The following is a 21,743-nucleotide window of genomic DNA, read 5'->3' as shown; positions in this document are numbered from 1 at the left end:
GACACAAAAATCAAGAAGACAAGACATGTACATGCAGACCCACATACCAAGTAAAACCCAGAGAACTCACATCTCGTGTATCTGATTCACATTAACACATAAAGCATAAGAAAAAAACCAAGCAGGAAGAAATTAAACATAAGTCGCACACAGCTCACATTATTCTAATAAGACGGAAAAAGCACACAGCTAACTGCTAGTAGTAAGAAAAAACTAGAAACAGTACAAAACCCACTATGTAAGGTGTGGTTACTTCCACGCATACGGTGATGGTAGCGTCGAGGCTTGCCCACAGGTTTCGTGAAGCGCATTTCCAAACTGAGACGAAAACTGTAGAGGCCTTCATTGTCGGGAGTGGGGCCATCGTCCATCAGGATGAAGTGGGTGTGGTCCGGGTTCAAATCATACAGCTTGAGGTTGGGTTTCCCCCCTGTGTTGTACACATGCCGAGCGGAAGATTTCTCCTATGTAGGACACACAAAACTTGAACCTGAGTTGAACTTTTTTTTTGTCTTTGACATTTTCATTATGATATTAAATTCTGTACACACTTGTCACTCATTCTCATGCTCACTTAATCCAGCAGCAGTGATCAGAACTGCAAGGCCTAGGAATTCTTTCTAATTTTTCTAGCAAGTTGTCTTACTCATATTGCTAAAAGACTCAGCTATTATCAAATTATAATGATAATAATTCTCTTTATTTATATAGCGCCTTATCCGAAGTTCAAAGCGCTTTATGCTGTGTGAGATGGAATTTTTTACACAATATATCACGCATTCACATCGACCAGCAAACCTCAAGCCTGTTAGGCGAATGTTCACCTTTCGCGGCCTTTATTCCAAGTCACACGGGTATTTGATGGACATTTTTATCTATGCCTATACAATTTTGCCAGGAAAGACCCTTTTGTCAATCGTGGGATCTTTAACGTGCACACCCCAATATAGTGTACACGAAGGGACCTCGGTTTTTCGTCTCATCCGAAAGACTAGCTATTTTTAAATCGGCGCAACACAGAGTTACTACTGGCTTGCTTGTAGCAGACGACCAGTAGCTAGCCGTGCTCTCTTGCCCGGATGATGTGGCAGTGTGAGTATCCTGCTAAAGGGCATCCGCGATGGTTTTCACCTCACAGACGTTTTACCCCACCCCTTGGCACTACCCAACCTGGATCACCCACACCACCCACCCAACTACAGGTCTGCCACTCACGCAAACTTGTTGAAAAGCAGATTCGAGTGGAAATAGCTGAAGGTCATTTCAAGATTTTAGATTCCCCCGCTCTCATCACAAGCCCCTTAAGTGTCATACCCAAACCCCAAGGCGGAGTGCGTCTCACCAACGACCTCAGCTCTCCCTCCCCCACCTGTATCAATGCCAACGCCACCAAGGACCCTGTTCGTTTCCAGTATCTTCAAGATGCAGTTGATTTAGTGACCCAAGACTGCTTTATGACGAAAGTCGACCTAAAGAGTGCTTATCGCTAAGTCAAACTTCACCCCTCATCAACTCAGTGGACAGGCCTTCACTGGACTTTTGATGGCGACAGTACCCCGACCTTCCCATGCAACACGCGTCTTCCCTTTGGCGCCAGAAAAGCCCCTGCCATCTTTCACCACCTCACTCAGTCAATCCGACATCACCTGCGACGCCAGGAGTTTGATGCTGTTGTCGCGTACCTCAAAAAAATTTTCATCTGTGCTCCAACTTTGAGTAAATGCCAGGCGGCTTTGAACTCTGTCATACGTCTCCAACGTTCCTTGGGCTTCGGAATCGCCTGGGATAAGGTGGAGGGACCTTCAAAGCAAGTTACCTTCCTTGGTGTCACCATAAACTCGCAGTCGGGCATTCTTTCTCTGGACACCGTCAGTTTGAAAGCCCATCTACAACGCTGTCGCCAAAAAGCCCACCTCACTTGTAAACAGCTGCAGTGGCTGGCAGGTAAACTCAGCTGGGCCTCAATCGTCATTACCTTTGGGCCGTACTCACATCCGACATCTTCGACGCAATCACGAACATCAAAGCTGACCACCACAAAGTGAGACTCCAGAATACAGAATACAGAGAATACAGAATCTTTAATTGCGAAAGGTTGGGAATTTGTGATGACATTGCGGTTAAGAAACATTTCAATCCAGCCCCTCCTCCAAGACCTTGACTGGTGGACTGCGGTTCTCCAAGTTCCCTCCCTTTGCCGTCACATCTGGGACAGCCGTCCCACAGTGACCATGAATTGAGATGCCAGTACTGACGCCGGTGGAGCCTTCTGCCAAGGAGACTGGTATTACACTGCCTGGCTGCCTGACAGCCCGCCTCGGCCCACATCAACGTTAAGGAGCTGGCTATCACAGTCAGCGCTCTTCACGGCTTGGCCCCGCTGCCACAACGTTGCCACGTTGTTATTGTCACAGACAACTCTGCTGCCCAAGCCATGCTGAACAACTTTGGCACTCCCCCCCCCCCCCCCCCCTTCCGTCTCCTGCGCCAACTCAGCTCGCTAGCCATTGCGCTGAATATCACCGTCTCAGCCATCCACATCCAGGGCGCAGACAACCATATCCCTGACGCCATCTCCCGCCTTCATCTACCAGGACAGCCTGAGCATTTGGTCTCCCTCCTCTCTGCCTTCCCATGCCCCATGTTGCTTTCCCCACTGAATCTTGCGGCCCACATGTCCCCTAACTCCCTGTTGGGTCTACTCTCTAGGTCACGCAGCCAGAACCTTGATATATAGCCTGGACCAAAATCCTGTTCCCCTCTACCACTACTCCTTAACTTCAGGTTTCTCAGCAATATCCCACTAACAGGTTGGACAGTGCCTGAGGGCGTGAACTTTTTTTTGTATTTAAAACGTCTAGTCATGTTTTCATTTTAAGTAATTTTTTTAATGTGAAAGTGTCAGAGTGAGTGTTGTGTCTAGCAGGGCAAATGCTTGACTGAATGTGTCATTGTGTGTGTTTCATGTATGATGTATATTTATTCAAGTTCGAGTAAATATATATTTGGCCATACCATGTGTTGTATTGGATTTAAGTACAGTAGAACCCTCCTTTTAAGACTCCCTCCCTTTTAAGACCTTGTTTTCTCAGATTTTCTGTTCATAACCTCTGTAAAATTACCCCCAATTTAAGACTCCCTCCTTTTAAAGACCTGATTTTTTCAGATTGTTGGGAGGTCGTAAAAGGGGGGTTCCACTATAGAAAAATTAGTTTGGCGGTCAAATATCTTTACTGCTAGCAGACCTGTTTACCCTGACATTGACCCATGAGGAAGATTTGAAGGAAAATGAGGAAGATTTTCCACTTCATGCGGAAGATTTTTTTTGAAGCCACAAACTCGCTCTAAAGCAATAAAACACACTCTTTTTTTCATAATTTGCTGTGTGCAAAGAAATGATCAACTTAATTCTACATTACATGATCAGCGTCATTGTATATTTGAGATGTAGTTTTCGGAGAAAGCAAATAGAAAGAAAAAAGTGATCGAGAAATGACTGTCACACAGCGTGCAGTAAGAATGGCTTGGTCCAAATTTCCTGGAAACCGTCAAGTCCGGATACTTCTTTGAGTAATCTTCTTTCCACTTCTGATAATAGATTCTCTTCTTCTCTGCCCCACACGCACTATCGCGCTCTTCATCGTCAGTTTCGTGTCGGTGTCGGTGTTGTTCCTTTCTTTTTGGAGGCATTTTGCAAAAGGACACCAACAGGCAACACGTGTAACCAAAGTCCCGGAAGAAGACACCGTTCTAACCGGAAATTGACGAAAGACGTCTTAATACTGAGAAAACTATCGCAACTTTTTACCGAAAACATCACAAATATTTTTTTCTCGAAATCGCGCCAAATTGCGGAAGATTTCAAGCAGTGCGCGGACAAGCGGAAAGACGATCTTAAATCCGTAAAACTTCCGCCCATTCCGTAAGAGTAAACAGGTCTGTGCTAGACTTGGCTAAAGCATGCATCCTGAGGTTTACAAGCAAAACAATTATAAGCCGAATATAAAACTGTATGATGACTCTAGACCAGGAGTTATTTCCATAACACTGGCTTCAAAGAAATCACTGGTGCCAGCAATTTCTCATTTCCAACAACAAGCAGAATATTTTGCAATTTTCAGATTACAGATAAATTAATATGATGTCTTTTTCAGACCTTAATTACCATTTGTTCCACAGTTTGAATGATAGGCACCAAACTACTACCTACCCCTGACACAACATCAGCATAGACAAGCGAGCTTTTGGAACAGATGCCAAAGATGTTAAGACGAGGTAGACGCTCGTCAGTCTTGATGTTCTGAATGTGAAGTGGATTCTGGGCGACGTTTTTCCGACGCACCATCTCTCTGTGCGCTGCATCCCCAATCAGCTTGGACACACCAAGGTCAAGGCCTTCAGTGAGTATCCACATGTCCGTTGAGTTGGCAGCCTGCACAGAAACTCAAATTTAAGGAATGTAATACAGTGGAACTTTCTTTTTTTTATTTGGTGTTTAACGTTGTTTTCAACCATTCAAGGTTATATCGCGACGGAAGGAAGGGGGAGATGGGATAGAGCCACTTGTCAATTGTTTCTTCTTCGCAAAAGCACTAATCAAAAATTTGCTCCAGGGCCTGCAACGTAGTACAATATATGACCTTACTGGGAGAATGCAAGTTTCCAGTACAAAGGACTTAACATTTCTTACAAACTGCTTGACTAAAATCTTTACAAAAATTGACTATATTCTATACAAGAAACACTTAACAAGGGTAAAAGGAGAAACAGAATCCGTTAGTCGCCTCTTACGACATGCTGGGGAGCATCGGGTAAATTCTTCCCCCTAACCCGCGGAGGGGGGGGGGGGGGGGTATATACAGTGGAACCCCCCTTTTAAGACCTCCACAAATATGAGAATAGCAGGTCTTAAAAAGGAGGGAGTCCGTAAAAATGGGGGTACATTTACAGAGGTAATGAACAGAAAATCTGAGAAAACTGGGCCCTAGAACAGTAAAAGGGAGGGAGTCTTAAATTGGGGGAGTCTTAAATTAGGGGTTCCACTGTAACAAGAAAAGCAAATGATCATACCACTCATCTTAAGTTATATGAATCAGAAACAAAATATCTGCTGTTCCAGGTCCATGGACATTGCATTGCGACAGTGTCTTGGTCCTTGTCGATTTGTGTTTCGTATAATGTTCACTATGTATTGTATATTTTGTAAGCGCCTAGGGCTATATTTAGATTAGGCGTTAAGTAGACCCTACAGTGATCTTGATATATATATATATGACCTGACTAGAATGAATACCCGCTTCGCCGGGTAGCCGGCTTCGCCGGGAAGAAGTACTTAGAGCCGTACGCCGGCTTTGCCGGGTCCGAACAATGGACCCGCCAAGCTTAGGTCCCTCCCAGATTCGTGGAATGGGAACAGCACGAAAATGATTCAGTGGCCATAATGCCATTCCTGACCATATCGAGTCCCATCCTTGTCGACGAATGTAACCGTGTTAATCACCTTTGGAGGCGAACTCCACTCAAACAGGATTGAGCAATTTATAGCTTATCTGTAAGCCCTTTTGAACTGTTATGGCTTCTCAAAGGAAGGCCAGTACATACAAATACACAAAAGCCGCCAGACCACATCACAAACAGAACTGAACAATCCCCAGGTGTTGCTCACATAGAGAGACACACACACACACACACACAAACACAGAGAAGCCGTATCTATAGAGAGATAGATGACAGTGTATTTTTCGCGTGGCTATAAATTGATTCGACCTTTGCACTTTTACAGTGAGGATAATTTACGGGTCCAATTTACGTTCTGGACACTGCGGTGACCTTCTAAAACAAGAAGAGCAAACGCTCGATCGAGTCACTTTCGCAGTTCTGAATATTATATGAGGCATCAGATGGACAGGAAGAAATTGCTATTCACAACACAATGAGTCACGTTCACATAAAATTTGAGCCCGGTCACTTTTATAGTTTCCGAGAAAAGCCCAACGTTAAGTTGTGTGTTGCCGAACAGAAAAGGCTAGTTATCTCCCTTGTTTTTCTGATAACGTTCGTAAAAGGCTACAGATGTAAATACTTTGATGTAAAGAATAATCCTACAAAGTTTCAATCACATCCGATGAACTTTGTCAAAGATATAAAATGTCTAATTTTTCCTTTGACGCTGACCTGTGACCTTGAAAAAGGTCAAAGGTCAACGAAACCATCGTTAAAGTGTAGAGGTCATTGGAGGTCACGACTAAACAAAATATGAGCCCGATCGCTTTGATAGTTTCCGAGAAAAGTCCAACGTTAAGGTGGTGTCTACGGACGGCCGGCCGGACAGACTAACACTGACCGATTACATAGAGTCACTTTTTCTCAAGTGACTCAAATAGTAACAGAACGCCGGGAATATCCGAAGATGCCCCCTCATACTATAGTGCACCATACGAAGGAAGGGAGGTAAACGCTGAAAACATGGAGAAGATAAGGAAGAGTTACTGGGAATGGTGAAATGAACAGAAAAACCAAAATCGGTTCAGCGCTGCGCACTGAGAGCACGTGTTGAAATATCTCATCGATGATATTGTGTCCGGGGTGTAGCTGAATACGGTGTCCAAATTTGAAAAAGATCCACCGAGAACTTTGGCTTTGGTGTGTCGGTATGAGGGCCCGGGTAGCTGAGGTGGAACCAAAGTCGGTTCAGCGCGCACAAAATCGGTTCAGCGCTGCGCGCTGAGAGCACGTGTTGAAATATCGACCAGGTTGTGTCCTGTCCCGGGTCTACCTGAATATGCCCACCAAATTTGAAGCAGATCCATCGAGAACTTTGGTCGTGCATCGCGAACTCACACACAGACAGACACAAGTCGTATATATATATAGAAGATCAACCAGACTTGAAACCACCCGTCCTAACAGATGAACACTGCTCATTACTGACTCACTGAAATTTTCTCAGGTACGTGTGCCAATAATAATAACAAAGAATTATTAATCAGGGCGATGTATAACAACAACACATGCACACACTAATTTAATACACATTGTACACAAAAATCTCAGTTTAATTAAGAAAACAGACCCCCCAGAATCAAAGAAATCAATCAATGACAAAGATCGAGCCCTGAACAAAATAAAACCAATTGGAAAAAGCAAGATGACAACTGTATTAGTTGATGTATTAGTAATGACCATGGGAATGATACTGAAGTCAGAGTATGAAACTGATTTTGCCAAGTACATCCCTTGACATGCTATAGATCTACAAGTGACAAAGGTTCATTTCAGTCTATTTCTGAAGGATAAATGTATCCAGTTTCAAAAATTACAAAAATTAAATCATACCACTTTCAGGTTCAAAGCAAATATATGAACAGTGAGTCAATATGAAGACAAGAACTCACTGTTTAAGTAATGGTCTTGGACAACAGAGTTTCGGAGAGAGAAAAAACCAAAAAAAACATGTGCAATACTTCACATAGAAAGAATCTAATCAGTCATCTTGTTCTCACAGCCGCCTGCACAGACTGCTCACTTCAATATATACATGTAGTTCAGTCTGAGCAAAATTAACATTGTTTTCCCCAAAGTAACTTTCACCTTCTTTATTTCTTACACACATCAGTTTTTCCTTGTTTAGGGCTGAACACACCTACCTGTATTATTCCATTGCGTAAGTCCTCTTCAAAGCTAGGCTTTAACCAAGGAGTAAAGTACTGTGATGATCCGATGATGCTGAGAACAAACTTGGGTGTTCGCCGATGCCAGGCCAGGGCCATGAAACGAGCCACTTCATCCAAGTGTGCGTCCTTCATAACTGTCATGTAGTATCTATCCTGAAGACGAAACACACTCTTGCTAAAAGACTGTAAGTGAAATCGAAAATTTCAACAATAAATTTTCATTTAATTAATATACTTACCCAACTCACATATATAGCATTAACCTCCGTTTGATGCTTAGACATTGAAGTACTGACCCTGGTAACAGGGGGAGGTAACTCCCAAAACAAAACAGAACTGGTAGTTACCTCCCCTCATCGGCAGCCCGCACACGCGCGGTACATATCGGAGGTATAATCATTCCCAATGAAACACCACCTTCAACCATTAATAACGATCGCGGGGTAGGATGGGAGGGAATTTACTATGTGAGTTGGGTAAATATATTAATGAAATGAAAATTTATTGTTGAAATTTTCGATTAAATCACATATTCTTACTCCAACTCACATATATAGCCGATTGCTACATAAGGTGGCGGGAAACTCACTTATTTCTGGTAAGAATCCGGCCTGCTTCAACCATGACTGGTAAGCAAGTACGATCAGTGCCTAAGGCTGATCAGAACTGATTAGGACGAACTCTGTAGGAGACCGAAAAAACATAATGCCAAAGTATGTGAAACCTCGGGAAGGCGTGAAGCCCGCAAGGCCTAGGAGATAGACGTCAGCTCTAGAAAGGCGTGACCGATCTCCCCCCGAAAAACGAGTGATACCTGAGTAACAGATATCAAAGTCCTTATCGGTGGGAAAAAAACCTCATGATACTGTATAAGTGTTCCTGAAGTTCCTTAAACTATAAGGGACACTCACCCTCCTATGAACCGAGGCTGTGAACCCAGCTTGATCCAATCGGTTTGCCAAAAGTAGGCTACTGCTGGTGCATGACCTGCTTTGAATGTCTACCCAAGCAAGACCGAGCGTATGACGCAGAACTGCTTTCTGCGTTAAGAGTCCAAGTCTAACAAAGACAAGCACTCATAATCCTCATGGATTGTGACAGAAAAAGCCAATGAATGACCATGGTTATGAACTGGACCGCCAAGGCAGAAGAAGTTAAAAGAAAGTCCGAAGGAACTCCTTGAGAGGACAAAAATGTGTGAACCCAAAAAGTAGACAGCTGTCGTGAATGACCTTCTCGCTACTTGAATCGAGAGTCTGTCATCTGCTTTCTAACCTAAGTAGAATGCTGATCAGATACGAAGTAATCCTGAGTAGTAGCAGGAAACGACAAAATTGTTTCCTGATAAAAGAGATGGTCGGTGTGATCGGCGAAACGGAAATTGAAAAGTCCAACTGACCCCAAGTTATCCTCTCCAGTCCATGCAAAAGCAGATGGAGATAGTACGAGAAAGCCGCGATTCTGGTTGTACATCAGCAACCATAGTACGAGAAAGCCGCGATTCTGGTTGCACGTCAGCAACCGAAAGTGCGGAAATCACGATGGCCGAAGCCTGGTGTGACATGAACAAAATGGCAGAAACCGTAGTGCCCATAGGTCAGTCTGCTTGTAGGCAAATGACTACGTATCAAAAGCCAAAACAGAAATCAAAGAAAGACTGGTCGGCATAACCGGAAACCGGGAAGCCAACCTGCCAAAAGGCTCCAAAAACAAAGTGTCCTCAGGAAAAATCTGGTTAATCTCGCCGTCAAATCAAGAGTCACCATGAGTTTGGCCGAAAAACCAGAACACATCTGTTCATCGCTGAAAGACCGAAAGTCAGACGCGGAGACCGACGCAAGCCATATTCATAGATGCCATCACGTTCAGACCTTCACCATCCGAGAAAGCCGAAGCGTAACCGGAAGTAAGATACAAGGCATCACTGCCCCCAACAACCTAGAACCCCGAAGGGTTAACGTCGGAAGTTGCGGACAGGAAAGAAAAAGTGCTACGATCAGCTGGAACGTCGGAAGACGAACCAGAAGTAGCCGGAAAACCCCAGTGCAGAAGCACCCGCAACACCGTAGTGGTGCGAGCCGATGCTAATGCGTATGATCCTTCACTCGCCGAAATCGGAAGTGAGAGACAGGGTACCGCTGCCACCAACGACCTGAAACCCAAAAGGGTTGACACCGGAAGTCTACTGGCAAAGAGTCATCATTCCCGGAACCATCATTGGCCGAAGCCGGAAACGATTGTCCCCCAGTACCGGAACCCCGTGCAGCCACACTGTGCGGAACCGGTAAAGAATGAACGCTACCGCAACCCGAAACCGACGACGCGGAACCGGAGGTAGTCGGCACCTCAATGTGCCAAATGCAGAAGGTGGTGGAGCCGCAAGATGAGAAGTGGCTGTCACCCCTTCTGCAAATATCTAGAAGTAACTTCAGCGGCCAAAACCAATGGCCGAAGAAGTCTCCCCTCGACTCGAAAGGTAGACTCGACCTCAGAAGAGTCATGCCGATCTTCGTCGAAGTCCGTACCGTCAACGACAAAGTTGTCCGACGTAGACTGATCATTCCTGGAACCATCATTGAACCGCGCCGGAAATGATGATCCCCCAGTACCGGAACCTCGTGCTGCCGCACTGTGAGGAACCGGTAAGGAAAGGTTGCTACCATACCCCGGAACCGGCGAACCGGAACCGGAGGTAGCTGGCAATCCCGATGTGATGGAGGATGTGACGTAGTACATACCAATGGGAGGTAACTCACAGAATGCCTGCTCATTACCAGGGCTATTTTTAGCCTTTTTTGGTGATGGGGTTGCTTCCCTTTAAAAATGTTAGACGGGTAAGCGTTTACAGAACCTAGCATCTCAGACTGTGTCAATGCTATATGTGATTCGGAGTAAGAATATGTAATTAAAGGCACAGTTAAAGCCTCCCGTAAACCATCACAGACACTGTCAGGCTTTTACACACCCTTTCGTTTGAACACTCACCGCTTGAGAACATACTAGGTGCCCTATGTAAAGAGCGAGCAATTTTCAAAGAATTTATTTTTGATTGGCGATCCAGATTGTCTGATCAGACAATCGGGCGGCACGTTTTGGCGCTAGACCTAACTTTAAAATAATAAAAAAACTAAATAATAAATTGACAGCTTCTTACACAAACATTCTTAAATCATAAAAGAATTCTTTTTTCATCAAGACAAGATCAGTACAACTGGAAGTTTTGAAAGTTTAAAACAAGTCGCGCAAGGCGAAAATACAATATTTAGTCAAGTAGCTGTCGAACTCACAGAATGAAACTGAACGCAATGCAACGCAGCAAGACCGTAGCATCGTCAGTCCACCGCGCACGGCAAAGGCAGTGAAATTGACAAGAAGAGCGGGGTAGTACTTGCGCTGAGAAGGATAGCACGCTTTTCTGTACCTCTCTTCGTTTTAACTTTCTGAGCGTGTTTTAATCCAAACATATCATATGTATATGTTTTTGGAATCAGGAACCGACAAGGAATAAGATGAAAGTGTTTTTAAATTGATTTCGAAAAAAAAAATTTCATAATAATTTTTATATATTTAATTTTCAGAGCTTGTTTTTAATCCGAATATAACATATTTATATGTTTTTGGAATCAGCAAATGATGGAGAATAAGATAAACGTAAATTTGGATCGTTTTATAAATTTTTATTTTTTTTTACAATTTTCAGATTTTTAATGACCAAAGTCATTAATTAATTTTTAAGCCACCAAGCTGAAATGCAATACCGAAGTCCGGGCTTCGTCGAAGATTACTTGACCAAAATTTGAACCAATTTGGTTGAAAAATGAGGGCGTGACAGTGCCGCCTCAACTTTCACGAAAAGCCGGATATGACGTCTTCAAAGATATTTATCAAAAAAATGAAAAAAACGTTCGGGGATTTCATACCCAGGAACTCTCATGTCAAATTTCATAAAGATCGGTCCAGTAGTTTAGTCTGAATCGCTCTACACACACACACACACAGACAGACAGACAGACAGACAGACAGACAGACAGACGCACATACACCACGACCCTCGTTTCGATTCCCCCTCGATGTTAAAATATTTAGTCAAAACTTGACTAAATATAAAAAGATAGCCCGGAAGTGTGTCCCGCAAAACGTGGTCCTTGTAGCAGACGAGTGTTCTGCATGTCGCCAGATTTCTTTGAACAGTCAACCGCCACCGCTCAGTTCGTGTGACTCGCAGCCGTTTGTTGCGTTTTAGATTCAGAGGTACACAATAACGTGCTATTGCATACAGCGAGTCGCATTGAAATCACAAACGGACTACTAAATTGTGAAAAAAAGGAAAGTGGATCACACGGGTTCATGATGGCTCAGGGGTTAGATAAACCACGAAAACAGGCGTATGGTTTACGTGAGCTAAATAGCCATTCAAACAAACTGTGTCATTTAATGATTATTAAATGCTATTGCAAGTGTGTTCGATAAGGTTCGAACTGCTTTTTTCATGGGAAGATTTAAATCGTTCTGTAAGACATTTTAGACATACTGGGGCTTTAAGGTCCCAAGACCAAAAGGACTTTTGGAAGTTCCCTAAACCCTTCACAAAAGCTAATTTCTCATATTGGTTAGATTTATTCCGTGAACTTATGTCAGTACAGATCTGGAAGGATATTTTCTTATCTTCAAAATCCAGCCCAATGTACGTTCTTGTCAATTATGCATAGAAACGTTTCAGTTTCTTGGTCAGTTGGGTTGTGGATGTTTCATGGTTTCATTGGATGCCACTTAAGCTGTGGCACTGCGGTTTTTCAGTGCTGAAGTCACTCGACTTGTTTCAATTGCGCATGCAACCAAAACTCTTTAGATCATGAACTTAGCTGGGCACAGCGTTGGCTTCAGCCTCCTGAAGTTTCCGTCAGCATTCCCACGCAAAAAATGCTTTGTAATGGCGCTAGCATGCACTAGCAAGCAATTGTTCTGAAAATCAGTACTGACAAGACACTTGATTATGTAAATTTAGTGCAACCTGCTGGTACCCACTCTTCTTTAATGTGTTGTTCACTTGTTGGACCCCCTCCATACATTTCCAGTACACAGTCAGTAGTCCCTTCCATTTCCGGCCCTTTCGTGGGCGTGAACCTACCCGGAGCGGCCAGCTTTCCCATGACTAATGAGTTTTCCTTCTATAATTGACTCTTAATGGCCGTTAACCTGTCTGACGCGGTCAACGGTCACTGATTTTTGCCCTAAGGTGCCCCTCTTACTCGACAGGAGCGGCCACTTAACGGCCACTTGTCACTTTCGCGGGCGAGCGCCTGTGGTGTGTGTGTGTGTGTGTGTGTGTGTGTGTGTGTGTGTTGTGTGCACAGACGGCACAGCACGAGCAGACGACATGAATACTTACGCATGCGCAAACTGTGAATACAGACATGCGCATACTTGTACATTTACGGCAGTCACTTCCGGATCGATCACAGCTGATGTGAGTTTGAAACACTTGTTTATCTGACACTCAAATACATATATAATAATCCAAACAACACACATAGAAACATACGAAACAATAGCTTAGCCAGGACGATCGAGTTAAACACGCAAATAATTAAGATGTATTTAAAACGAAAGCAAAACTAACAGAGACAATGAATCGGCGGCTCGTGGATGATCGCTTTCTTTTCTTCATGAAAACTTGATCGTGTTTTGGGGGTTTTTTTGGAGGAGGAGGGGGCCTGTAATGAACGGCCACCTGATATTTGCGGTCACCTTTGCAATGACTAATGGGTGACCGGATATGGCAGGTACTACTGTATATATTTTTTAGCTTCCACTGTGTTCAGTATGCAGGGATGCACAGTTTGGGGAGCCCTGCTAAATATCAACAGCCAGGCTATAAATCTGTAAATGCAAGAATTGTACCCAGTTGTGGCTATGATACAATGTCAAAATGTCACTGTCAATAGACAATTTTTATTGGAGTCAAAAACTGTTCAAACTATCAACCAATTTTCCTCACAATCAGTGTCTCACATCCTCTTCTGATTTAACTGATCTCTTCTTAATAGAGGTACACTCTTCCTATTACCCCTTTAAGTATCTACATAGTCAGAACCTGTTGTTTGGGAGAGATTGAGAGAGCGTCAAACACACTTACTTTTGAATCCTCCCCATCAGGCAATATGAAGCGAATCAGACCGCCTGGAAAGGAAGGGCACAGCGGCCCCCCCCTGTAACCTTCGTGATCAGTGTGATCATAAGTGTCGTAGGTATTGTAGTACTTGTAATACTTGTTGTAACCATTCAGAGTCCCGTAGCTTTCACAATCAGACTCAAGCACATCCGTCAGGTTATCTAATGAGATGCTGTCATGCTTCAAGTCTTCGTGCTCATATAGGTATTTTCCACCAGCGGAGAAGGTGGGAGAGGAGGCGCCAAGCACCCGACCCTGTTGGATGTCGTAAGCCATCTCTCTGGCCACGGTGGCTAGACTAGGAGGGCGTATGGTGTTTGTAGAACCCATCAGGTTGGTGGGCGATGCGTGGCGATGCACTGATGAATGGCTGGAGGTCTTGCTCATCTTGAGCGTGAGAGTGGAGTTGGACTTGGAGCTCGGCCCGATTGGACTGCCCCGACCTGAACCGTGGCCAGCCATTGTGGCTGATTTTCTGCTTCAAACGTTCACTGTTCTACCTGTCACACACACAAACAAACAACAACATGAAGACTGCATAAAACAAGGTTGTTAACAAGATATGCATGGGACTTGTGTTTGACTTCTTTCTGGAGTTCCATTTGCCGTAACTAATTAGTTCTATGAACCCAATCAATCAGTCACTCCATCAGTCACTCGCCTGTTAAAATTAAATGGACAGCTTTTTATTTCAACATTTTGAATCACTTGTTTACAGCTGTATAACAGGGTATGGAGTGGGCTCACTCTTAGTATTTCTATCATTATATCAAAGATATAAAGCAGAATATAAAACTTGTTAAAGTTACTGGACATGTCAAATCCAGGTGCACGGAGCCCCAAGGGCTTTCACTTTCAGTCATGTCTCAGGCAGCTATCCGTTTGAAAAAATACCAAGTTTTACTGACTTTCATGCAAGGAGTCAAACACTGCCAATTTTGGACTGCCGCTGGGCAGGCCTGAGTCACTCTCGACCAGGCTCATATCAAGTCCCGCACGTGAACTCATTATGTCAAAAGCCTACATGGAAGTCTATTAGTCTCGGCGGGAGGGAGAATTCTTCAGGCATGGGAATTGAAAAAAGAAAAAAAGGCTGAAAATTTGTAAGTACATGTAATGGCAAAGTCGATGGCGCGAAGCGCCTAGCCCTGCTAGGGGGGTTCGGCGGCATGCCCCCCACCCCCCCACCCTCCCCCCCCCACCCACCCTCCCCCCCACCCTCCCCCCCCACCCTCCCTCCCCCCCCCCCCGCCCACCCTCCCCCCACCCTCCCCCCCCACCCACCCTCCCCCCCACCCACCCACCCTCCCCCCCCCACCCACCCTCCCCCCCCCCCCCCCCCGGATTTTTTTTTTTCTCCAAAGAACCCAAATGGTGCAATTTGGTGTCATCTAAGCTCCAAATTTGCCATTAAATTCAGTTTTTAGAACATTTTTGCCTCCCCCATTTATTTTTTCGGCGGAACAAAAAATAAATTCGGCGGAAATTTGCCTTTCGGCGGACAATTCCCATGCCTGGTTCTTTCTGTTTTGGGTACTTAGTGTCAAGACATTGTGTGTGATGATGCAAGAAAATTGTAAAAGATGGTATGTGGGTCCATTTTGGCATACAGCACACAGCCTTTTTAGCCTCAGAACGTGTTCACGGGAAATGTTAATTACTATTTGGCGGGAGATGCAAACTGACAAACCGCATGAAGTTTCGTTTGGCTGGCAACACTAAAGGTATGTGTAGGCATCTGTGAGATAGTTGTGGGAAGCTCCTGGCTGTTTATATCGTAATCTGCGACAAAAAGACAAATCTTTGCTCACATTAATGCTCAGTGACTTAGGTCCTGCATCTTAAGAATTTCAAAGTTAGATGAGCCACTTAAAAAAAAGGTGACTTTTAGAAGCTTGGAAACAAGCAGACCTGAGAACCCCTGTTTTGCACTTGGGAGTATTCTCAAACAAATATGGTGTATTTTAATTTTTTTTTAGCTAACTTCACACTTCGTTTGAACATCCATGATTCAAACATGCTTCACACGCATCCGTCGCACTGTTTAGTTTACCAATACGTTTAAAACAAACGCTTCTTTCAATGTTTACTGACAAAAACTTTAATCATGTGTCAAAATACTGGATCGGCTTTGGGATGAGCTTGTGAATAAATGTAGTCTAGAAATTTTTCTCGTCATATTTTTGACCACTGACCGTACTGCTCGTATTCTAGACAATCATGCGAAATCGTATGGGTTTCCAGATCTGAACAAGGTATTGTGATGCGTGCACAAATCTGTCAGTTAACAATGACAATCCTTATTCAGTATCAACGAGTGTGTTATGAAGGTGTTCAACAATTCTGCCCCAGTGTGCGTTCATGTCTGAACTGACGCTTTTATTCAAATGTTGGTTGCTTAGACATTTTGTACAATTCCAGCCAACACCAATGACCAATTAAATTATCATCACCAGAGTATAACACACAGATCTCTCTTTCAAGTTTGTGTATACTAGTACTACTAGACCACACGGTGTCTTCATAGTCACAGTGCTACCTTTGATCTCCATCTGTGTCAAGGTCTCTCGTAGACACAGAGTTTTCTTTTCACTGCCCGTTCTTTTCACACAAGATCTGATTGTATCCTTTAACCTTTGTGTCCTACCTTCAACCTTGTTAGCAATCTTGCAAGCACAACTCCTTAATCTGTCAATGAATGAATGATTCAAACATATCTTTCTAGCAATGCAACATATATATATATTATATGTATATAATGATTCAATTGCAATAAATAAACCAGTAAAAAACAAAAACAATCTGTTTACCCACATGTACTAGTCTTTCCTCTTTAGTTGGGAATAATCTTGAAGAAAAGATCATAATTTTAAAATCAATTCATCTGACGCTGATAGTATTTAAGTGTCACAATGATAGTATGCTTAATCTTAATAATATGCTTTTGAATGTAACTTTGTAAGTTTTTAAAACACCAGAATTAAAAAGGAAAAAATTAATAAACTAGCACACAAATACTGAAATAGAAACGGATTAATACTAATAATTATAATATATATCTAGACATATATGTGCATACTCTCGTCTCAAAATTCACCACCAACCTGACGTTCAGACACACACACGCACCAGTATAACACACAGTACCTTGCTTCAATGTAAAAAGTTTTTAAAATAAAATTTTGTCCTAAACCCACATCCTGGCTAGAGGAGTCACAGTGCACAACACTGTCAGTGTTAGGGGAGTGGAGGTAAAATGTGCACACACTGAAGACATAACAAAAAGGACATGACATGACGAATGATATCACTGGTCTGTCTTTCTTTCTTTATTTGGTGTTTAACGTCGTTTTCAACCATGAAGGTTATATCGCGACGGGACTGGTCTGTCAAGACACATAATTCAGCAATATATATGAGACTGTGCCAAAAGGTCAGGTGTCATGTCTACTGTCCCGAATGACACACGATTGCTGACATTTCACCATTGCCAACAGAATAAACAAATAAGAAATAGGTAGAAAATGAATGTGAAAACTGACTTTAATTGTTGATCAGTATTTTCTATACCACTAACAAATAATCTACTTGCACATAGCTGTTTGGCAAATGTATGTTGCATGGGACACACTGACATGAAAGTGGAAGATGTTTTTCCCTCTAGAGAAACTACATATCAAGTTACACTTTTTGTGCTCTTCCATTCCAGTTGGCAATCAATTGTTAACGCATGTTATTAGAAAAAATAGAACGAAAACAGATTAGATAGAATGAAAAATGTACTGGTGATGTCATTTGGGACATACTGACATGAAAACGTCACCTTTTGGCACAGTCTCATATCCTCCACTGGGAATGCCTGCTGCGGGCAATTGTTTTGTTGAAAGTAAAGGCAGCTAGCCTATCCTAGTCCCACTGACCTAGAAAGATGTGTTACATGTGTCATTGTCCTCATTTGACCTCAAAGGGTTGGGCGGGGATGTAGCTCAGTTGGTAGCGCGCTGGATTTATATCCAGTTGGCCGCTGTCAGCATGAGTTCGTCCCCACGTTCGGCGAGAGATTTATTTCTCAGAGTCAACTTTGTGTGCAGACTCTCCTCGGTGTCCGAACACCCCCGTGTGTATACGCAAGCACAAGACCAAGTGCGCACGAAAAAGATCCTGTAATCCATGTCAGAGTTCGGTGGGTTATAGAAACACGAAAATACCCAGCATGCTTCCTCCGAAAACGGCGTATGGCTGCCTAAATGGGGGGGGGTAAAAAACGGTCATACACGTAAAATTCCACTCGTGCAAAAAACACGAGTGTACGTGGGAGTTTGAGCCCACGAACGCAGAAGAAGACCTCAAAGGGTTGAGTTGTAAGTTGTACATGAACTGACAACAATGCCTCGCTGCATAAACTGGCTTTGTTATCTTTTTTTTTTAACCTAATGTTCAACTTTCAAGTTAATGGATGGGCATGCCATTGTGTCATACAGGATAACTACGATAAAATCAGATGTTGTAGAACTTGAACTGTCTTTTTGTTTGTCTAAAACGCCTCAGAGTAGATGTACTTGAAATCATGTTGTAAAAGGTAAGGACAACTCCCCCCTCCCCCCACCCCAAAAATAATATAGTTAGTTTCTGGTGAGAAAATAATTATGAAAATATGAGTGTGAGAGCATTTGGCTTTCTGTGTGTGTATGGAACTGGTGTGAACTGTCAGTCCCCTAAATGTTGGAGAAGAGCTGTAGCTTAAAACCCTCCAATGACTGCAAATCAAATATTGTCTTCTTTTTCTTCTTTCTTTCTTTTTTTTTTGGGGGGGGGGGGGGGGTGGGGTGGGGTAAAAACATAAAAGGTTCCACTTCCAGGGTCAAACAAATTTTGTTTTCATGCTACGTTAGTAGCAATGAATAAACAGTTCAAGTAAAAATTCTGTGAAAATTCTGGTCAAGTGTTACACTTCTGCGTGGTTGTATAATTTAGTTTCCAAGCATTATAAACACTGAAGATACAGCAACTGTGGTACTAACGCTGATGGGGTCTATGTCGACCAAAAGAGTGGGATTCCCTGTAGGAGGAGTTTCTGTAGAGGGATTTCCTGTATACATGGAATCCCACAGGGTCTAGTTCCAGTAGTGTTTCGCTGATATTGCTGAAAGTCACGTGATGCTTAGCGACATCGGTAGAATTTGATGGTTTTCGATCTATAGTGATAATTCTTAAAAATTCGAGTATGGTTTGCAAGTGTTATTGAAAAGCTCTAACCTGTGGGATTCCCTGTATACAGGGAATCCCCCTACAGGAACTCCACCTACAGGGAATCCCACTCTTTTGGTCGACATGGACCCCATCAGCGGTACTAACTACATGTACCAGGCTAGCAACATTTCTGGCTAGCTAGACTAGAGACTTTCTTGAAGTTACTCGCCCGGCTGGCGAGTTTTGATTTTGAGATTTGGTCATCCCTGGGTGTGTGTTTGGTGTGTGTGCATGTTTGGTGTGTGTGTTTGTGTGCGACAGACAGATAGTATCACAGACTCCCGGCGGTGTTAGCATGTCCTACCAAAATGTGTACAAGTGCCTTGTCTCATATATTTAAACACACACACACACACCTTATAACTTGTGAGTAGTTATTGCGACAAACTGGGCTGTGGCAACCTGGGCTGCGGCAGACTTGTTGGTTGTGGCAGACTGGGTTGTGGCAGACTGGGATGCGGGAGACTGGGCTGCAGCAAAATGGGTTGACACCCTGGCTTTCGTCCTACCTACAGCTGCAAGTGAAAGACGACCATACAACCGCTGGATTTGCACCTATCTAAGCACAGATCATTGACATATATATAGTATATGCACTCCCCTCAGCATAAATCACATCAGTCCCAGTCCTTTGTCTTAGACCTGTGTGGTATGATGATGGGACATCTTCATCTTGATGAAGCAGACACTGCACCGCCGGCTTATCCATATATATATCCTTTCCATTCATGATTTTCGTATCCCTCCATCGTTACTGATCTACAGACATCACACAGAGATAATGCCGCACTGAAAGTCTGAAATGTCTGTCACTTCACAATGTTCTCCGGAAAAATAATCAACTGTTCGCAGCTAACTACGTGAAATACTTTGTCGTCTGTTTGCATTTCTAAGTCGGAGGGAGGCGGAAGTGGAGATCCACGCGCGAAGTTCGGGTCTGACTAATCCGTTCAGTTTATGCGACCGCGCCCGACCACAAGCGACTGCGCTCGACCTCAAACAAAAGCATTTACATTTTTGGGTTTCTATTAATAGTATTTTCTTACGTTCTACCAAGTTGAAAGGCATTGAAATGAAAAACTGTGGGAATTTTCTGATGCGTCTTAGAAGAGGCAGCAAGAGAATGTGAAACCCAAATATAATAGGGGAAGGTTGCCTTATAAATTATGGACCACTTGTTTCTCTTGCTGATAACTAGCTTGTTTTCTTGCGAAGAAGTTTCATTTTGTGTTTGGTAGTCCTTCTCTCTTAGGTTAGCCGTTAGGCCTAATTAAAGTGAATTAGCTTTGATAGACATTCAGCAAATATTAAATACAGAACTTGCAATTCATGCACACTGACTGCATGAATGGTCCATCATATAATTATTAGGAGCCTAGCTCAGTGCTGGGGTTTGTAACCAATAATTACATTCCAATTCTCTGCAGCTTGTTTGATGAGCTTGATTTTCCGTAATAATTGTGGAAAGTCAATATTTACACATATAAACAATCCGGCGAAGCTCAGTCAGAGTTCCGACAATTGAATCGAGGGAAAGAATAAAACCGATTATGGGATGCTATAAGTATAACACCTTAGGTCGAAGTACAAAAGCCAGTTACGTGATGATATGTCATTTTGGAGAAAACAGTTTAGTGCAGAAACTCACCTCTCGTGGCTCGGCCCCGGTGCGCAGCAAGTGGCTCCGGCTTTTTTCGGGTGCAGCGGAGGTACCGGCGTGATACAACGAATAATGTAACAAAAACGAATAAGGTAACAATTGTTACCGTAACAACTGTTACATTATTCGAGGGCGGCCCCCGAATAATGTAACAATTCAGTTACATTATTCGGGGGTAGGCCTAGCCCTTTTTTCAACTTAGAAAAAGTTAGACTTAAAATTAGAAAACTTGTAAAATAGCTCATAATAGTCTCGGGTTAGGGTTAGCATCCACTCTCAAAAATCACATGTCACTCACATGGCATGCACTGACGCTTTTTGCAGAATCAGTGACGCCACTCGCACACATGCACAGACACGGATAGACACACGCCGTTACTGATACTCTGATTCTACCCCCCTACCCCTCCACCCCTACCCGGCCCCCACTCCCTCTTCAGTTCATGCTTTCTCTCTCCCCTCGTTCTCTCTCGGGCTAACCGTCATAACAGCCCATCAGAACGCCCGCTTCGTGCACCCAGGTCCCGCGCAGCCAATCAGATACCCACTTTGGGCACACATGTTAACCCGTGATTTGTAAAAATGTAAAACATGTAAAACATTTTTACAAATCACGGGGCGCACCCCGCGATTTGTAAAATGTTTTACAAATCACGAAAATGCGCCCGATATTTAACTCATCATCTCCAAAGTGAAGGGATCAATTGAGAAAAAAAAATGTCATTACTTTTTACATTTTGTCAAGTTTTGACTAAATGTTTTAACTTAGAGGGGAATCGAGACGAGGGTGTGGTGTATGTGTGTGTGTGTGTGTGTGTGTGTGTGTGTGTCTGTGTGTCTGTGCGCGTGTGTGTGCAGAGCGATTCAGACTAAACTACTGGACCGATCTTTATGAAATTTTACATGAGAGTTCCTGGGAATGATATCCCCGGACTTTTTTTCTTTTTTTCGATAAATGTCTTTGATGACGTCATATCCGGCTTTTTAT

The 21,743-nt window shown here is 43.3% G+C and overlaps 1 protein-coding gene across 2 annotated transcripts in view; it reads right to left on the bottom strand.

Annotated features, from left to right (window-relative positions):
* LOC138969120 (transient receptor potential cation channel subfamily M member-like 2) overlaps positions 1 to 19,995 on the bottom strand; it is a 128,882-nt gene extending 108,887 nt beyond the window's left edge. For both annotated transcript variants that reach the window (XR_011456378.1, XM_070341829.1), the window contains exons 1-5: positions 19,452 to 19,995; positions 13,810 to 14,345; positions 7,647 to 7,826; positions 4,211 to 4,432; positions 236 to 464 (exon numbers count right to left, since the gene is read on the bottom strand). Coding sequence is in view for 1 of the 2 variants with exons in the window: in XM_070341829.1 (XP_070197930.1) it covers positions 236 to 464; positions 4,211 to 4,432; positions 7,647 to 7,826; positions 13,810 to 14,307 (1,129 nt within the window). In the remaining variant the exon portion in view is untranslated. The remainder of the gene's footprint in view (positions 1 to 235; positions 465 to 4,210; positions 4,433 to 7,646; positions 7,827 to 13,809; positions 14,346 to 19,451) is intronic.
* Between the last annotated feature and the right edge of the window lie 1,748 nt (positions 19,996 to 21,743).

This window comes from Littorina saxatilis, linkage group LG6 (genome assembly GCF_037325665.1).
Source record: "Littorina saxatilis isolate snail1 linkage group LG6, US_GU_Lsax_2.0, whole genome shotgun sequence".
Classification (NCBI taxonomy): Eukaryota; Metazoa; Mollusca; class Gastropoda; order Littorinimorpha; family Littorinidae; genus Littorina; species Littorina saxatilis.
The sequence above is the reverse complement of the archived record's forward strand: the minus strand, read 5'-3'. Positions and strand labels throughout refer to the sequence as shown.